Source organism: Apium graveolens, chromosome 6, assembly GCF_009905375.1.
Source record: "Apium graveolens cultivar Ventura chromosome 6, ASM990537v1, whole genome shotgun sequence".
Classification (NCBI taxonomy): domain Eukaryota; kingdom Viridiplantae; phylum Streptophyta; class Magnoliopsida; order Apiales; family Apiaceae; genus Apium; species Apium graveolens.
The window spans coordinates 290,645,548-290,665,072 of record NC_133652.1 but is presented as its reverse complement, the minus strand read 5'-3'; the positions used below and the strand labels follow the sequence as shown (position 1 = coordinate 290,665,072).

General features: G+C 36.7%; 1 protein-coding gene across 1 annotated transcript; it reads right to left on the bottom strand.

The window, feature by feature from the left end:
• Positions 1–504: 504 nt before the first annotated feature.
• LOC141666205 (uncharacterized) lies at positions 505–2,043 on the bottom strand. The gene is made up of 2 exons (XM_074472199.1): positions 1,060–2,043; positions 505–813 (listed from the first exon to the last, which is right to left on the bottom strand). Exons 1-2 carry the CDS (start codon positions 2,041–2,043, stop codon positions 505–507), a joined length of 1,293 nt encoding a protein of 430 aa, XP_074328300.1.
• Positions 2,044–19,525: the final 17,482 nt, after the last annotated feature.

Genomic DNA, 19,525 nt, shown 5'->3' with positions numbered 1-19,525 from the left:
ATCTCACGTTGAAGAGGTTGTTGTTGCGTCACCAAAGCGGCCAAATTTCCAAAATCTTTCCTGCTTAAAGCATCTGCAACCTTATTAGCCTTGCCGGGATGATACTGAATGCTCACATCATAGTCTTTCAATAATTCAATCCATCGTCTTTGCCTCATATTAAGCTCCTTCTGCGTGAATATGTACTTCAAACTCTTGTGGTCAGTAAAGATCTCACACTTATCAATATACAAATAGTGTCTCCATATCTTTAATGCAAAAATGACGGTTGCAAGCTCTAAGTCATGTGTCGGATAATAAACCTCGTGAGGCTTTAATTGTCTTGAAGCATAGGCAATAACATTTCCATGTTGCATCAATACACAGCCAATTCCCTTCTTCGAAACATCGTTATAAATAACATAGCCTTCCAATCCTGATGGTAGTGTCAATACCGGTGATGTCACAAGTCACTTCTTCAATTCTTGAAAACTAGTCTCACACTCATCGGTCCATATGAACTTGTTACTTTTTCGAGTCAACCGTGTCAATGGCATCGTAATTGTCGAAAAGCCTCCTCACTTCTATCGTAGTGCTAGGTCTTGGCCAATTAGTAATAGCCTCAACCTTGGCTGGATCCACCATGATTCCATCTGCTGATACAATATGTCCCAAATATGTAACTTGATCAAGCCAAAATTCACTCTTCTTGTATTTTGCATACAATTTTTTATTCCGTAGTGTTTCCAACACAATTCGAAGATGCTCTTCATGTTCCTCCCTTGATTTTGAATACACCAATATATCATCAATAAACACAATCACAAACTTATCCTGAAAATCCTTGAATACCCTGTTCATTAGGTCCATGAAAACTGCAGGTACATTTGTCAATCCAAAAGACATAATAAGAAACTCGTAGTGTCCGTAACGAGTCCTGAATGCTGTCTTCGGAATATCACTTGCCTTCACTCTTAGTTGATGGTAACCTGACCGTAGATCAATCTTCGAAAAGTATTTTGCTCCTTGAAGCTGATCAAATAAGTCATCGATCCTCTGTAATGGATATCTATTCTTCACCGTGATTCGGTTCAATTCTCGATAATCAATATAGAGTCTCATCGAACCATCCTTCTTATTCACAAATAGAACCGGTAATCCCCAAGGCGAAACACTTGGTCTAATAAAACCCTTATCATGTAACTCCTCCAGCAGTTCTTTCAGCTCCTGTAGCTCTAACGGAGCCATTCTATAAGGTGCCTTGGAAATAGGTTGTGCATCTGGTAACAAATCGATAGAAAATTCTATCTCTCTTTCGGGCGGAAGACCCTCCAAATCTTTAGGAAATACATCTGAAAACTCACGAACAACAAGAACATCTTCTAACTCTGGCTGCACCTTGGACGTGTCAACCACATGAGCCAAAAATCCTTCACATCCATGAGCAATCATCTTCTTAGCCTTGATGGCCGAAATGAATTTTCCACAACCACTAGGCTTAGAACCTTGAAACACGAACTCGGGCAAATTGGATTTGTCAAAAATTATTCTTTTTCCTGGACAACCAATTGTAGCTTTGTGTTGCTCCAGCCAATCCATCCCCAGTATGATATCCAAGTCCCTCATCTGAATAGGTAAGAGATCTACAAGTAGTTCTCTATCGTCTACTCTAACTACACAATCAAGATACTGAGAATTTACAAGTATAGTTACACCCAAAGGAGTGCCAACAGAAAAATCCGATATAAGTGCAGTGGATGCAATCTCTAAGTATTTAGCATAAGATGTTGAGACAAATGAATGTGTAGCTCCAGTATCAAATAAGACTATAGCATTTCCATTATAGACAGAAAGTGATCCGGAAATGCTACCTGGAGTACTTGCAGCATCTTTTGTAGTGATGGAAACCACATGACCGGAAGTCTTCTGGTTGCTTTTCTCTCCCTGATCCTTATGATCCCAAGGCTTCTTTGGTGGCATCTGACAGTCTCGAATAGTGTGACACTTCTTTCCACAATTGAAGCATACTCTAGTAGCCCAATAGCAAGTGCCTCCTCCATGCATCTTTCCACAATGCTCACACTTAGATGCTTCCTTATTTCCAGTTTGGTTGAAAGACCTCTTTTGCTCATTTCCTTAATTTCCATTCTTTTGCTGAAAATTCCGAGTATTATACCTCTGATCATTTGGTTTGAATCCACCCGAAGAACCACCATTTTTTTGAAATCCATGTCGACGCTCGTAAAAGTCATCTTCTCTTTTTCTTTTCTGATTTTGCATGTCTCGTTTCTTGAGAAAGTCAGCCTGATGAAGCTCTTGATCTCTGGCATTGTCAACCAAGGTGTCCATAGATGTATAGCGGTTAGAGATGATATGGTTGCGGATGGAATTCTTCAATGCCCACTTAAACTTCATGATTTTATCCGCTTCTGACCCAGCCACAGATCTTGCATAACCAGCTAACCTCTAAAATCTGACTTGAAAGTCTGCCACCGACTCATCATCTCTCTGAGTAATACTCTGATACTCCATTACATAATCCTCATGTATGCTGGCTGGAAAATACCTCTGGTCCAACTGAGTTTTGAATACCTGCCAAGTAAGAGTATTTTTATAGCCAGGTGCATGCGAGGCTACCACAGACTTCCACCAATTATTAGCATCCCCCTCAAGATGAGAAGTAGCAAGTCGAGCCTTTTCCACCTCTGAACACTCCAAGACCCTGAAAATTTTCTCTATGTGATCTATCCAAGCTTCAGCATCCATGAGAGTCTTGGCATCCTTAAAACAATTGGGTCTTTGCTTCATAAAACGATCAAACATAGTTTGACCATCTCGATCTTGCCCGTTAGCAGTGGGATTCTGTCCACGTTGAACTTCCCGCAACATCTCTATAAAAGTACTCCTATCCATAACAATCTGCTGATTATCATTCCCCCCAGTATTTCGACTACTGCTACATCTTGCCATCCTGCACAAAATTTTATGAGTGCACAAACACATATATCACAAAATCATATCCAAAATCTTAAATCTACCCGTATGGAGTCAACCCAAAACTCACAGGTCAAATCCTAAAAGACAGTCTCCAGAAACTATAACCTAAGCTCTGAATACTAACGTTATAACACCCCACTTAAACAAGTAGAGGCTACACAAGCTAAGCCTTATTTATTATTGGAAGTAAAAACAAGCTAAACATAATTTATTAAACTAACAAAAGTTCAAAAGATCCAAAATAAAGTTCTCTAACAAGATCCAAAATAATATGGAAATAAAACATGTCCTTGACATTATTTTTTAACTAGATAAACAAGCTAAAATCTGGGCAGCACTCATCACACCCCATTTTACCCCTGACTACCTGTGGAAAGAATTAAATACGAGTGAGCCAAATGCCCAGTACGAATATATCATTAAAAGGTAAAACGAAAGAATATATTTGATTTAATAATTAGCCAAGAAGATGAGTAATATGACGATAATTATTTAGAAGCAAGGAACAAACTAATCCCTTCAAAATCAATGAAATGGCCGAGAACAAGTAAGGTGGGTACTAATAAGGGCATCTTATAAAACCTCTACTCGCTAATAAACACCAAGCAAAGCACAGTGCAAACAGTTCCTTTTTCGGTTATCCACAACAAGGATAAAATGAAATGTATAAAACATTTCCCAAACAAACAAAATGATCATGATCTTAATCATGCCTCATACCCCAGAGAAATGCTTATATACTAATAGCACTGATACGAGTTAGTGCCGAGAGCACCAAAGACTGCAAAAACTCCATGTGCCTTGTCTGTGATTACCCAACACAAATAAGTTTAAGAACTCATAACAAATGGTTTCAAAGTGTTTCCAATAATATTGAAAATAAAAGTTACATGTGACAAATCAAGTATACTCATAGGCAACATAGATCAAAAGTGGTTAAGCAACAACATGTATCAAAGATGGGTGAGCAAAAATTAACAAGTATACATATACACTTAACAAAATAAAATTTGATAAGATAAATATGATGGGACAATAAGTACAGGGGAAGAAAATATATATTAAATTAAAAGAGAATGAAAGATACTCGTACCTGGAATGAGTGTAAAATATTAAATCACTACTTAGCTCCAAATCAACCTCGAAACCAATCTATAATATCAACACAAATATAACTTATAAACGCCAAATCCTAAAACCCACTAATAAGTAAGCTAACAAAAATTTAATATTTTATACAACTACCACAACTAAAACAGATTATCACCATCTCATGCTAGAGTAGTATAAACATACAACTAAATTATAATATTTTATAAAAGTAATGTAGAAAACATTAAATATATGACTTTATAGAAGTAGACAAACTTAAATTATACATTAATTTAACACATTAAATTATAACAACAATTTAAGAAAATGATAAAAATAAATATAGGTTGCTCTCTGTCTATCAACACATACAGATAATATTTATCAAATCCACCTCTCACACATTAGTACTACAACAGTACTTACAAAATTTAAATTATTAATTAATAACATATTGGTTAAAAAAAGTAACAAATATGTTATGAGGAAAATATAATAAGATTAACAAATGTAAACAATTTATAATTTTAGATAAATAAACAACCAATTGTTAATTACTTAACTTATTTAACAAAATATTTTGACTACATATCTCGTATAAAATAAAATACTATGCATATCATTAGTCCTACAAAATCATATTTTGTCAATTTTAATAAATCTCAATAAACTAAATCTTGTGAAAATAGATTTTATTTTACAAATACTTTTACATAATAACAAACTAGCACAATATAACATGATAATTATTGTAAACAACTCACACACATAACTAGTAATTAATAATTAACAAAACTAGCTAGATATTAATAATATTAAAATTTATCATATCATCCGGTTAATAAAATGTAAAAACATGAGAATCATATAATTTATTAAACCAACCTAATGACATACAGATTATAAACAAAAACAACAGGGAACATGACTAATTAGATTACTACTAATTAAACATCTTGTAGCCAGTACAAATAACAATTAATTAATCAATTAAACATGCATTAAACAGTAACCTAACACAATATATAAACACATCAACAAATAATATAATAATTTGATAATACTTACCTCAATTTAGAGCCTGATATAAGTGTGTAAAAAAATGTGTACAAATAGTTATAAACCTGAAAATAAAATGATTAATATTAGTATACAATATAAATAATAATCATCTTAAATTACATAATCAAATTTTAAATAAACCTCTCTCAAGATGTACACTTCTTTGAAAGTTTTGGCGGATCTTAACATAGCTATCTTTCTCCTCCTCTTAATCTTTAATAACAGAAAAATATATTTATCCTTCTCTTATAATCCTTAATAACCCAATATTGACCTTCTTGCACATGATCCAAAGCTTCCTTTCTTATGCACCAACTCTTCTATCTCACTCATAAATTATATAATAACACTCGTTTTCCATTTTGTTATCTCTAAGATGAGTTTTTGTGTGAAAACACTAACAGGGTAACTCTGTTTATAAGTAGCTCAACAAACTATGAAACTCTTATCACCTGACTCATATTCAAATTTTAAACATCTAAAAGATACATTAGAAAATTCAAATTTTTTACAGCCAATTATCTACATAAAACATTATCCATAATTTTGAATTCTAAAATCAATTAATAAAATATTTACTAAATTATTGCACCAAAAATGTAACAAATAAAATATGGGGTATTATATTAACTCTTGACACTTTACATTATTTTAAAATCTTTAAAATATTTTTGTGCATATAGTTGGGGAAGTAGCCTTTTATACTCAGAGAGTGCGTGGGCACACACTTATCACCAGGTATTTATGGCCCGAGCTGTTTGTTAAGGGGCTCTATGGTTCTTTACTGACAAAATTTTGAGATACTAAACTTTTGGCACAAGGACTAGCTTAGAATAATATTTTAGTGATTATGTTTATATTGGAACTCTCTCAAGATTTTCTATATAATGCTATTTATTTTTGGGATTAAAAAATTGTGTAAGCTTATTTGAGACTTATTCGAAGCATGAATAAAATTTGTAGTTTTAGTTTGATATTTAAGTATAATTTATTATCTAAAAAAAGTTGGGGTATTTCATATTCAAACATAAATATAATTAAATTAAGTATCTTTTTGAGGTTTAAGTGAAACTAAAAATTATAGAATATTAACATTTAATTTTAATTATCATGGGTTATTCATTTGTTTAAATTACTACTTCGATAGTTATAATGTATATATTCTCATTTTTAAATTTGAAACTTAAGGTAAAGACACCAAAAAAAGTTAACCACTTAATAAAATTATTATATATGCATGAATTGTATGTGTGTAATTATATATGAATATATATGTATTAATGTTTGTATGCATGTGTACATAATTACTACAAAATTATGTATGAATGAATGATGAAATGAATGGTCTAAATCATATGTACTAAAATTTTTAGTTGAAAATATATATGTATTTATGATCAAATATATAATAATAAGTTAGATATATAAATATACATATGTATTTAAGCCATTGGATTAAAAGGAGTGCTCTTAGATTTCTATATATATGCCTACACTCACACGTACACCCCCTTTTTTAAGTCTACATATGACACGTACACAATTATCACATTAGTTTTACTTTTTTAGAGAACACATATTAACTAAAAATTAATTTAGGAACACAAAAAAAATATACAATACAGTACAAAAAATTGAAAAACCCAAAAAGTTATAGAACACGGTTAATTAAGAACATAAAAAAATACATAAATCACACATAAAAATGGATGAGACATTATTTTTTTATATAATTTAATAAAAATTATAAAATACAGGAAATTTTAGAATACAAAATTGTAGAACATGTGACCACATTCTAAAAATGTTATTAACCACACATATTAAACACTACAACAAATCTGGCCATTTACGACGGTTTTTTTGAACTGAAATCATCGTAATTGAGCCATTTACGACGGAAAAAAATCGTCATTTTTGGTCGAGTAGTAAGTTCGTTTTTTCGTCACAAGATAAAATTACGTCGCAAGTTAGGAAGGAGGGGCCCACATACTGAATAAAATAATAAATCTACTTACGACGGAAAATATCGTCATATGTTATAAACTTACAACAGAGTAATCGTCAGATATTTTCTTGAGGGTTCCACCTTGATAAAATAAAAGATGAATTTACGACACAACTATACGTCGTAAATTTGTAACTTCCGATGGAAAAAACTGTCGTATGTTAGAAATTGGGACCTACTTACGATGGAATATGTGATGAACAACCGTCGTAAGTTTGTATTTCTAGAAGAGCCAAATACTAATTTTTCAATTTCTCGCCATTTCCGGCTTCCAAGTTTGTATTTCTCGGATGTTGATGTCTAAAAAGCACATGGTTAAAGGTTTTCCAAGAATTGAAATATCTAACAATGCTTGTGATGGTTGTCTGATGGTAAAACAAACGAGAAAGCAATTTCCATCTCAAAGTAACTACAGTGCAACTCACGTGTTGGACTTGGTCCATAGAGACCTCTATGGACCTATTTTTCCAGAAATAGCTTTTGGAAATAGGTACTTCTTCTTCCTAGTTGATGATTACAGTAGATATATGTGGGTGTATATGTTAAAGAGAAAATATGAGGCCCTCAGTACATTTAAGAGCTTTTGTGTTATGGTTGGGAATAAGCCAGCGAAGAAAGTAAAAGTTTTTAGGACTGATCGTGGGGGTGAATTTTGCTCAAACAAATTCAAGTCTTAATGTGAATAAAATGGGATTGAGAGACACTATACTGTACCATATTGACCACAATAGAATGGAATCATTGAAAGACGCAACATAACTATGGTAGTGATGGCACGTAGTTGCTTGAAGGAGATGAAGTTGCTCTCAAATTTATGGGGAGAAACAATTAGGCATGCTGTGTACTTGTTAAACAGATTGCCTACACGAGCATTGTCCGGAAAAACTCAGTATGAAACACGGATCAAAGAAAAACCAAATATTGAACACATTTGTGTATTTGGATACATTGTGCACATGAGGATACCAAGTTGTCAAATGAGTAAATTAGAATACAGAAGCATAAAGGTTGTGAATCTGGGAAAAGTGCCTAGGACCAAGGCTTATCGCCTCTATGACCCGGTGAGAAATAAGGTTTGTGTTAGCAGAGATGTCATTTTTGAAGAGGATAAGAAGTGGGTGTGGAGTGATCAAGAAGGAGCACATCATGGTTATACAGAATCATATTAGTTTGTAATTCCTGATATACAAAAGGCAAGGGAAGAAGTTACACAAGAATCAGATGGAGAGACAAATATAGAGAATGAAGTTATGCAAGAATCAGCTAGTGAGACAAATACAGATAATGATTACAATTAGAGCTCTACGCCAGTGCAAAGTCCTTTACAAACAGAATTCAGTAGTGGTAACCAATATAAGGGTATTGGGAGAAGAAGTGTCTAAATCTTATGTAGTAAAAAAATTACTTAGATCAGTGCCACCAAAATTCCTTCACATCACGTCCACTATTGAACAATTCGGGGACTTGGACAAGATGATGGTGGAAGAAGCGGTTGCTTCTCTAAAAGCACATGAAGAAAGATTGAAAGGAAAAACTGAAGCAAATGGGAGTCAACTACTCCTTACCAAAGAAGAATGGATCAGTAGAGAAAGTGAAGTCAAGAAGCTGTTACTTACCAAGGAGGAGTGGCAGAGAGCGAACAGAAATGACAATGAAACAGGAGGAAGCCAGAGAAGAAGAGGAACTCGAGATAAAAGCAGAGTTCAATGTTATAATTATGGGATATATGGACACTTCGCAGCCGAGTGTAGAAACCAAAGAAGCACAGAGAGCAAAGGCAGTAGGTGAATATTACACAAGTGGAGGACGAAGAACCGGCTTTGTTATTGGCCAAATGTGACAATGAAGAAGGAGATGTAATGTTGCTTAACAAAAAACAGGTAATTCCTGCACTCTCGACCAACTGTGATAAAAAATAAGCGGAGTCCAATCTATGGTATCTTGATAATGGTGCAAGTAATCTTATGACGGGATACAAGTTGAAGTTTTCTGAACTAAATGAAGGAATCAGTGGCATGGTACGGTTTGGAGATGGCTCGACGGTGCAAATTAAAGGAAAAGGTTCAATCACACTCAGGTGCAAGAATGGGGAGGATCGTATCTTACATGAGGTATATTATATTCCAAGTCTTTGCAGTAATATTATCAGCTTGGGGAAAATGTCTGAAAGGGGAAATAGAGTTGCTCTGAAGGGTGATTACCTATGGGTCTTCGAAAGAATGCGGAGCTTGTTGGGAGTCAAGAATCTGGTGTAACATAATTCATATTATGGGGGAGAATGTTAGCTTTTAAATCTGATTTTTTTTGTTAATAAATTATCTGTTTTAGTTTATCTGAAAGTCTTAGCCATTGAACTGGTCGTGTGAGACTGAGACATGCTAGCAGTTGAGTTTTTATAGGATTGAGTCTAGTGGTAGTAATGCTCCAGGAGTATTCCTATTCTGTTCCTACTTTCTAGTATTTTAACGTTTGTAGGTCTTTATATCTTTGATTAGAGTCATTAATAAACTGTGGGTCTTGGATGTGCATATACTATGTGTTTACATTCTTTCTCAGTTTTATATATTTTACACTTAAAATACATATAAGGTTGCAGGTAAGAATCCTTGAAGAAACCCTTGGAACAAAAGTCTTGACTTTGTTGATCCATCTTTGATAAAACCCGAACTTAATAATCATTTTTTTGATGAAACTCCACTCCACTATATCATATGCTTTTGAATAATTAATTTTAAATCATGTAATTCCTAGATTTCCCTGTGTTTTTCTAAGAATGTAATGATTTTTTTTCATAATCTATCAAAACATTATCCGTTAATAACCGATCGTATACAAAAGCACTTTGCTTATCAGACATCATTGAATTCAAACAAGTTTCAACCAATTAGTCAGGACTTTTGATAAAATTTGCATGAGGACATTGCATAATGAGATGGTTTTAACCTAGTCATTTATTGCAGTTTTTTACTTTTACTTGATGCCAGAAAACATAGCATTGTCATAATTTCTTCTAAAACCTTCTTGGTTGTATTTATCTCTTGGTGATAAGATCTGCGTCCAATCATCCACACGCGTTCTATTTGAAAATCTTTTGTTCCTTTGGTTTTGAGGATCACTACTGCTGACCTACAACCAGAAGTTAACTACACCACCTCACAAAAAATTTATAGTTGTGAGCACAATCAGGCCTAGCAAAATAGAGCTATAAAATAAAACCATAACCCACCCATATCATAAAACCATCTTAAACAAATATAGGGACTTATTATAGAGAAGAATGTGAAGTACTTACTACTGTTGGCACTCAATTGATTTATTTTTCAAATATATATTAAAGTTAAACACAAAACGAGTCAAATCACAAAGTCTAATGAAATCAATAAAAAACCTGTTATTTGGTGAGTAATCTACTAAAAATCATTATATTCTTATAAGCTATGTTAATCAAAAAATTGAAGATCCAAAATTTTAATTTTATGTAATATGTTAAATTGAAAATTACATTGGTCTAAGTTAAATTATATGTAACCATTTTGTAAGACATACTTAGCACATGTATTTCATAATTATCAAAAGTTTACTATGCCTTTGTGTTAATTTGTAATAATTACATATATTTCAATATTTTTTGACACTATAGAATCTATTTTCCGAAGTTTACATATGGTATTTAGAAGAAAATAAATAAGTTATCTATAAAAGGATTAATGTGGATAAAGGTTTTATGATTATTGTTTTTCTGATAACAAAATATTCCATAATAGAGAAATAGTGTACAATAATATTGTACTCTTGTACAGGGTCATACCTTTCAAGTACTCGAACCATTTTCTTCATTATTTATCAAATTTATAATTGCATTTCCTGGGTAAAGATACATGATATGATACAATTTAGCACATCTTATGGATGAAAACGAACACTAAATGTAAACATATATTTTACAGAAAGATGATAACATTTTCTTCTTCTTCTTGCTCTGAAGGGTCTCCTCTGACTCACCAAATAATCTCTCTTAAACATTTCCCATCAAAGCATCTTTCTAAGAATCTTTCGGAGCGAAATGATTACAAAACTTTTATGTAGTTTTTTAAGCATGTGCATGATGGCTAATATATACAACCATCAAAAAAGCGTTATATTTTGGTAACTTTTGTTTGACATGACATTTTGTAACAGTTGTGGCACATAGTAAAAGTGCCCACTCCTATCCTTATATAAAAGACAAGAAATATTAGGAGACACTTATTTTACTTAAATACATATATGTCAATAAGAATATATATAATACTCTGTAATAGAACTTTACAAACCCTTTAGGCAAAAAAAGAACAACTGGACAAACGGTGTCTTCACTTCTGTCATGTTGTGATTCAAAGAATATATCATTCAATTTTTAATTAACATGATTGGTAGTTGATGCATTCAATGCATGTAATGCTTTTATGTATGTCATCTTCACCAATTGACATGATGCCATAAAACTTAGCATTGTCATAATTTGTTCTAAAATCTTCTTGGTTGTATTGATCTCTTGGTGATAAAAACTGTGTCCAATCATCCACAGCAGGTCTATTTGAAAATCTTATGTTCCTTTGGTTTCGAGGATCACGATAGCTAACGTTTGACCTATGACGAGAAGATTCATAGTAGACAACACAATTAGGCCTAGAAAAATAGAGCCATAAAATAAACATCACCCAATTTTAATTTTTCACATTCTTATGATACCTAATAATGTGAAGTACTTACTAGTGTTGGCACTCAATTGATTTATTTTTCAATATATATTAAAGTTAAACACAAAAGGAGTCAAATCACAAACTCCAATTAAATCAATAAAAACTGGTTATTTGGTGAGTAATCTACTAAAATCATTATTCATGTGTAAGCTTTGTTAACCAAAAAATTGAAGATCGGAAATTTTAATTTTATGTAATGTATTAAATTCAAAATTACTTTTGTCTATGATAAATTACATGTAACCATTTTGCAAGACATAATCATCACATATATTTCACAATTATCAAAAGTTGACTATGCCTTTATGTTAATTTGTAATATTACCTTATTTTTCAACAATTTTGGCCACTATATAACTTGTTTTCCTAAGTTTACATATGGTATTTAGAAAAAAATAAATAAGTTATCCATGCAAGGATTTATGTGAATAAAGGTTATATGAATATTGATAGGGATAAATAAATTAAGACAGTATAATTAAATACTGCAAGGTGTGGGCTGTTAGGCCCAATAAAAAGATATATGATACTCAGACCAGAAAGGTTAAGCCTGATGGACCAGATTAGGCCTGATGGAATAAAAAAGGCCCAAAAGCCCTGATTATTAATTAATTTCGTAATTAATTAATAAGGGAAAAATCAGCTATTGAGAAGAGTCCCGATAAGGATATAAATCCTTATAGATTATCCTCAAGGGGACCTAAAAGGATAAGGAATCAATTTCCTACTGTCTAGGACTCCAAAGTCCATTCTAATTATGAGACTTGCCCACCAAGTCTCCTATACCAAGTCCAATTCAAGGACTCCCAACATCTATATAAGGGGCCTCACCCCATAAATCAGAACTACGTTTTTTGGCTTGATTCTCTAATATACAGAGATACGTAGGCATCTCGTAAAGGCAGATTTGAGCCACGAAACACGAGAGCAGCCATTAAAGGCCTTGAGCTTTCAAATCCTAGTAATAAATACAGCAAATAATAACCTTAGTTTTTATCCATAACATTTGGCGCCGTCTGTGGGAAAGGCACAACAACAACCATGGCCAGAACACGGAGAACAATTAGAGCTCTGGAGGAAGGAACAAAATCAGGGATAACTCAGGTGATTTCGTCAACCGTGGAGATTCCTCCCCACTCAACTTATGCATCTGCTCAAGGGGAAGCCCAGACAGGGGCAACTCAACCTCAGCCACAAGGGACAACTCCCCCGACTATACAAGGTACGAATCCTCAAGTTCAACAAGTACATATACCTGTGAATTCTCGACCCGTCGGATATGAATATTCAACTATTGTTACTACTAACCGCCCTTTTGGGATGCCCCTTCACCCTGAGATTGGAGGAAGCGGATATGCTGGGCGAAGCGAAGCACGAGGGCAGTCGCCCCCCTATATACGAGGTTTGGGTCCTATCCCTGAGGATCGGGAATTTTCTGGTCCTTACACTGAGAGAGACTCCGAATCTTCGGATGATGAAGTGGCCCCGAGAAGGAGGCGTCCTGGCAAAGAGCCAATGGTCGATGGAAGGCAACGCCCTCAAAGCACCCCAGGGGCGAATCCCCAAGAAGTGCAGGAAAGGATCAGGGCTCATGAGGCCGAGATCCAAAGGCTGAGGCGTGATTTGGAGGCTCACCAGGCCACCAGACCCCAGATACCTCCTAGGGGGAGAAATCATCCTCCTGTCATAGACCTGGATGGTCCGGTACGAAGAAGGGCTGTTGTCCCAAGAACTGATCCAAGCAATCTCCTTCCCCTTGGAGATCCTGATGATCCAACTCTACCCTTCACAGAAGAGATAATGAATGCCCATATCTCAAGGAAATTCAAGATGCCCACTATCAAAGCCTATGATGGCACGGGAGACCCCGCAAATCATGTTAGGACATTCTCTAATGCACTGCTGCTGCAACCCGTGAATGATGCTATAAAGTGTCGGGCCTTCCCTCAAACCCTGTCGGGTATGGCTCAAAGATGGTACAGTCGCTTGCCCCCGAACTCTATTGGATCATTCAGGGAGTTAAGTCAGGCTTTTATTAAGCAGTTCATCAGTGGGAGAGTCAATGAGAAAAGTTCAGCATCTCTCATGAGTATTGTGCAAGGAGCAAAGGAATCTTTGAGAGACTACCTGAATCGTTTTACAAAGGAGGCTTTAAAAGTCCCAGACCTCGATGATAAGGTAGCCATGATAGCACTGCAACAAGGAACTAGGGATGAGTTTTTCAAGATGTCCTTGGCCAAACGTCCCCCTGAAAATATGTTGCAGCTCCAGGAGAGGGCAGGGAAGTATATCAAAGTTGAAGAAAGCATGAGGAAGACCGTAGTAAGTAACGAGCCCACTGGAGGCAAGAAGCGAAAAAATGATCTGGAGTATATTGCTAAGGACAAGTATCCTAGAACTGAACAAAATCCTGATTCAACCCCCAAGAAGGGAGGACCTGGGCAAAAGTTCACTGAATACGCTAAGCTGAATGCTCCTAGAAGTCAGATTTTGATGGAGATTGAGAAAGATAGAGATATTCGCTGGCCTAAGCCCTTGAAGGCTGATCCCGCCAAGCTAGATAAGAGCAAGTACTGCAGGTTTCACAAAGATGTTGGCCATGACACCGATGAGTGTAGGCAATTGAAGGATGAAATTGAGTTCCTCATTCAAAAAGGAAGATTGAACAAATACACTGGAGAAGGAGGGGACAGGAATAATAGTGGAAGGAAGAACTTTGAAGATCGTAGGAGGGACCAAGACGATCAGGGGCGAAACCCCCAGCCTAGAGGACCAGTTATAAATACCATTTATGGAGGGCCAAGACCTCGAGGGCATGTGATAAACACGATCTTTGGAGGTCCAACTGCTGCTGGATTGTCCAAAAATTCCAGAAAGGCATATACTAGAGAGGTTATGCATATTGTAGGAGAGGCCCCGAAAAGGGCCAGGACAGAAGTATCATTGGCTTTTGATGATTCTGACCTAGAGGGAGTCAAGTTTCCTCATGACGACCCGCTGGTCATAACACCGATAATAGGAAACAGCCCGGTCAAGAGGGTTCTTATTGATAATGGTGCTTTTGTGGATATCTTGCTTCATGACGCCTTTCTAAGGATGGGGTATAACGATTCCCAGTTAACACCTACCGACATGCCGATATATGGATTTGCTGGAGTAGAGTGTCCTGTAGAAGGGATAATCAAGTTGCCAACCACCATAGGTACGGAACCAAGGCAAGCAACGCAGATGTTAGACTTTGTGGTGGTAAAAGGTAGTTCAACCTATAATGCCATCATGGGAAGAACAAGAATACATGCCTTTAAGGCAGTCCCTTCTTCCTATCATTCAGTCATGAAGTTTCCCACCCGGAACGGGATTGGAGAAGAGAAAGGAGATCAAAAAATGGCTAGAAGTTGTTATGTGGCCTCTTTGGGGGCAGATGGAGCCGGGGGGCAGGTTCTTCCTATTGAAGATATGGATGTCCGAGAAAATGATGAGAAGAGAGGAAAGCCAGCAGAAGACTTGGTTTATATTCCTTTAGACCCCGAGAAGTCTGAGAGGATGACTTTCATTGGAGCCACGTTAAAGGAGCCCCTTAGAGGGAAGTTGGTGGAATTTTTGCAAGAAAATAGTGATGTCTTTGCATGGACAGCAGCTGATATGCCAGGCATAGACCCGGAGCTGATTACTCACAAGCTAAACGTGGATCCAAGTCGGAAGACAGTGAAACAAAAGAAAAGAAAGTTTGCCCCGGAGAGACAAGAGGCTATCAAGCAGGAAGTAGAAAAGCTTTTAGAGGCTGGTTTCATTGAGGAGATTCAATTTCCAGAGTGGTTAGCAAACCCTGTAATGGTAAAGAAGGCTAATGGAAAGTGGAGGATGTGTATAGACTTTACTGATCTGAATGATGCATGCCCTAAAGACTGTTTTCCGCTGCCAAGAATTGATACTTTGATTGATGCCACTGCTGGACATGAGATGCTGAGTTTCATGGATGGATTTAGCGGATACAACCAGATCAAAATGCATAAGGATGACATTCCAAAGGTATCATTCATCACTGACTTTGGTGTTTATTGTTATCTTGTTATGGCGTTTGGTCTCAAGAATGCAGGAGCCACCTATCAAAGGTTGGTAAACAAAATTTTTAAGGATCTTATTGGTAAGACTATGGAAGTCTATGTTGATGACATGTTAGTCAAGAGTCTAGTAAAGACTGATCACATAACCCATTTGAGGGAAGCTTTTGAGGTCCGGAGGTACCACAAGATGATGTTGAATGCTACGAAGTGTGCTTTCGGAGTAGGATCTGGAAAATTCTTGGGATTGATGGTCTCAAAAAGGGGAATTGAGGCTAACCCCGATAAAATAAAGGCGATCCTGGACATGGAACCACCAAAAACTATCAAGGATGTTCAGAAGCTCACAGGAAGGGTTGCTGCGCTAGGACGATTCATCTCCAAATCAGGAGACAAGTGCTTGTCATTCTTCAAGTCACTAAAGAACATCAAAGGCTTTGTATAGAGTGAGGAAGATCAGAAGGCATTTGAAGAGTTAAAGAAGTATATGGGCCAGGCCCCGTTGTTGGCCAAGCCAGTTCTGAGTGAAGTTTTATTCTTGTATTTGGCTGTTTCAGAGAGCGCCTTGAGTGCGGTATTGGTTAAGGAGGAACTGAAAGTCCAGAAACCCGTATACTATATCAGCAAAATTTTGCATGGTGCTGAATTGAATTATTCAACTATTGAGAAGTTTGCTCTAGCCTTGGTAATGGCTTCGAGAAAACTGCGTCCATACTTTCAGGCTCATCAGATTGAGGCGCTGACCAATCAGCCACTGAGAAATATCATTCACAGTCCCAAGGCAAGTGGGAGATTGATTAAGTGGGCAATAGAGCTGGGAGAGTTCGATCTCAAGTATAAGCCACGTACGGCAATAAAAGCCCAGGCACTAGCTGACTTCGTGGTGGAATGTACTATACCCAACCAAGAAGTCGGGGGCAGAAAGATGCCATACCTCAAGACAAGGGAGTCGATAATGAAAGCAAAGAGGAGAATGATAAAGAGTATTGGGTTCTCTATTTTGATGGAGCATCAAAAACAAACTCCAGTGGAGCAGGATTGGTTTTGCAAAGCCCTGATGGGTTCTTGATTGAGTATACTATGAAGCTACTTCCCAACCACAAATAATGAGGCAGAATATGAAGCCCTGATAGCTGGCCTTGGTCTAGCTGGGACACTTAGAGTCAAAAATTAAAGGTCCGTGGAGACTCGAAGCTGATCATATCCCAGGTAAAGGGAGAATTTGAGGCAAGGGATGATACGATGGCTAAGTATGTCCGCCTAGTAAGGGCTGTGATGACCCAATTTAATGAATGTCATGTTGAACACATTCCAAGGGAAGAAAATGTTAAGGCAGATGCGCTATCAAAGTTTGCTTCATCTGAGATAGAAGAAAGTTCAGGAAGTGTATACTTCCGTGTTTTAAAGACGCGAAGCATAGATGTTAAGCTTGTGGCTCCCATAGGCCTGGGGACGTCATGGATCGATCCCATTAAGGCTCACATTCAAACCGGATGGTTGCCAAGCGATGCAACTGAAGCACGAAAGCTAACTGTTCGAGCACTAAGGTACTCTTTGATTGATGGGATTCTGTATAAAAGATCTTTCGTGGTTCCTTACTTAAGGTGTCTCAGGCCCGATGAGGCACGCTTGGCTCTTGAGGAAGTGCATGAAGGTATTTGTGGACAACACTTGGGGGGCAGAGCCTTAGCTCATAAGATAACCCGTTTAGGCTTTTATTGGCCAGAAATGATGGCTGATGCCAAACAATATGTAAAGAAGTGTGATCGCTGTCAGAAGCATGCACCAGTTGTTAGACAACCCCCCGAGATGCTGACCTCTATCAACTCGCCTATTCCCTCTTTGCTTTGTGGGGGATGGATATTCTAGGGCCTTTTCCTATGGCCACGGCACAAAGGAAGTTTCTGATTGTAGCCATTGATTATTTCACCAAGTGGATCGAAGCCAAACCTTTGGCCAAAATCACAACTAAGAAGGTTGCACAATTCCTGTGGGAAAACATTATGTGCCGATATGGAATTCCCCGTATCCTCGTCACTGACAATGGAACACAATTCAACAACGAGGAATTCAAGAAGTATTGTGAAGAAAATGAAATTGAGTTACGGTTCACCTCTGTGGCTCACCCACAAGCTAATGGGCAAGCAGAAGTAGCAAATCGAATAATCCTGGATGGATTAAAGAAGAGGATCGAGAAGTCAAGAAATAATTTGGTGGACGAGATACTTCCCATATTATGGGCCTATAGGACTACCTGTAGAGTCACGACTGGAGCAACTCCCTTCATGTTGGCATATGGGGCAGAAGCAGTAGTTCCAGTAGAGATATCACATTCCTCTCCAAGGATTCAGGCTTTCAATGCAGAAGAAAATGAGGAAGGGCAGAGGTTAGCCCTGGATCTGATCGATGAAGTGCGAGATAGGGCACATGCAAAGATAGTAGAATATCAGAAAAAGGCTTCATTCTACTACAACCTAAGGGTTAAATAAAGGTTTTTTAAACAAGGCGATCTAGTCTTGAGGAAGATAGAAGCATCTGGTGTAGGACAAAAAGGGAAGCTTGCCCCGAATTGGGAAGGGCCGTACAGAGTCAAGAGCGTTCAGGGTAGAGGAACCTACAAGCTGGAAACTATGGATGGTTTTGAAGTCCCGAGGACCTGGCACACACAAAACCTGAAGGTTTACTACGTGTAAGATAGGCGAAGTACGATTCTCACTTGTCAAGATGACAAGTAGGTTGAAAAGCACCTTGAAGCTTTGTTTGCTTAGGATTTACATGTTTTGACTTTATTTTGAGGTTTATTAAGACTTGTGTAAGGGATGAATCCCAATAATTTATGAAATCCAGAAAATTTTCGAAATATATTTGAATCTCTATGGCATGGCAAGTAAATTAAGCACATGATATGAAAGCCCAATAAAAAGGCCCAATTCAGAAGAAATAATGAAGTTAAGTCTTGTTGGGCCTGGAAGTAAATCAAGCCCAGACAAGGGACCAAATGCTCAAATCAAAGTCCTGCACCGGGGTCCAAAGTTTGGAAGAAAATATAGATGAGTATTATCTTCAAAAAAAAACACCTAGAAACTCTAGATAAATCTAGAAAATCCAAGTGTTTAGGGGCCCAAGAAGCCCAGTGTCAATGCTCAAATCCAGGATTTTCTAAAGAAAATCAACAAAAGGAGCCAAAAATAAAAAGCCCATGATAGAAAAAGGGGCCCAAGTAAATAAAGCCTAGAAGAAGGCCCAGTCCAAGAAAGCCCAGTAAAGGGATCAAGCCCAGAAAAAAGGACCAAAAGTTGGAAAAGAGCCAAAAGAAAAAGCCCAGATTTAAGAAATGGGTCCAAGATTAAAACCCATGAAAGAAAATCCAGCCCAAGAATTATTGGGCCTAAGGGTACAAAAAAGCCCAGTTCAGAAAAAGCCAAGTATTCAACAAATCAGGAGCCCAAAAGAATCCTGCCCAGACTTAGGGCCCAAATCAAACATATGGAGTCACAAAAAGTGATATATCCTAAATTCTTGACCCAATTCGATCAGGTTTCATGTTGTAATCCTTGTCGAATTAATTGAGGTCGAAAAGGCTT

What these genes read in the sequence shown, in the direction of transcription:
- LOC141666205 (XM_074472199.1), bottom strand. Translation starts at nt 2,043, where the DNA reads ATGCATGGAGGAGGCACTTGCTATTGGGCTACTAGAGTATGCTTCAAT. An exon ending in GAGAATTGAACCGAATCACG is followed by an intron (nt 814 to 1,059) that starts GTGAAGAATAGA and finishes AAGGATTTTCAG; the next exon opens with GATAAGTTTGTGATTGTGTT.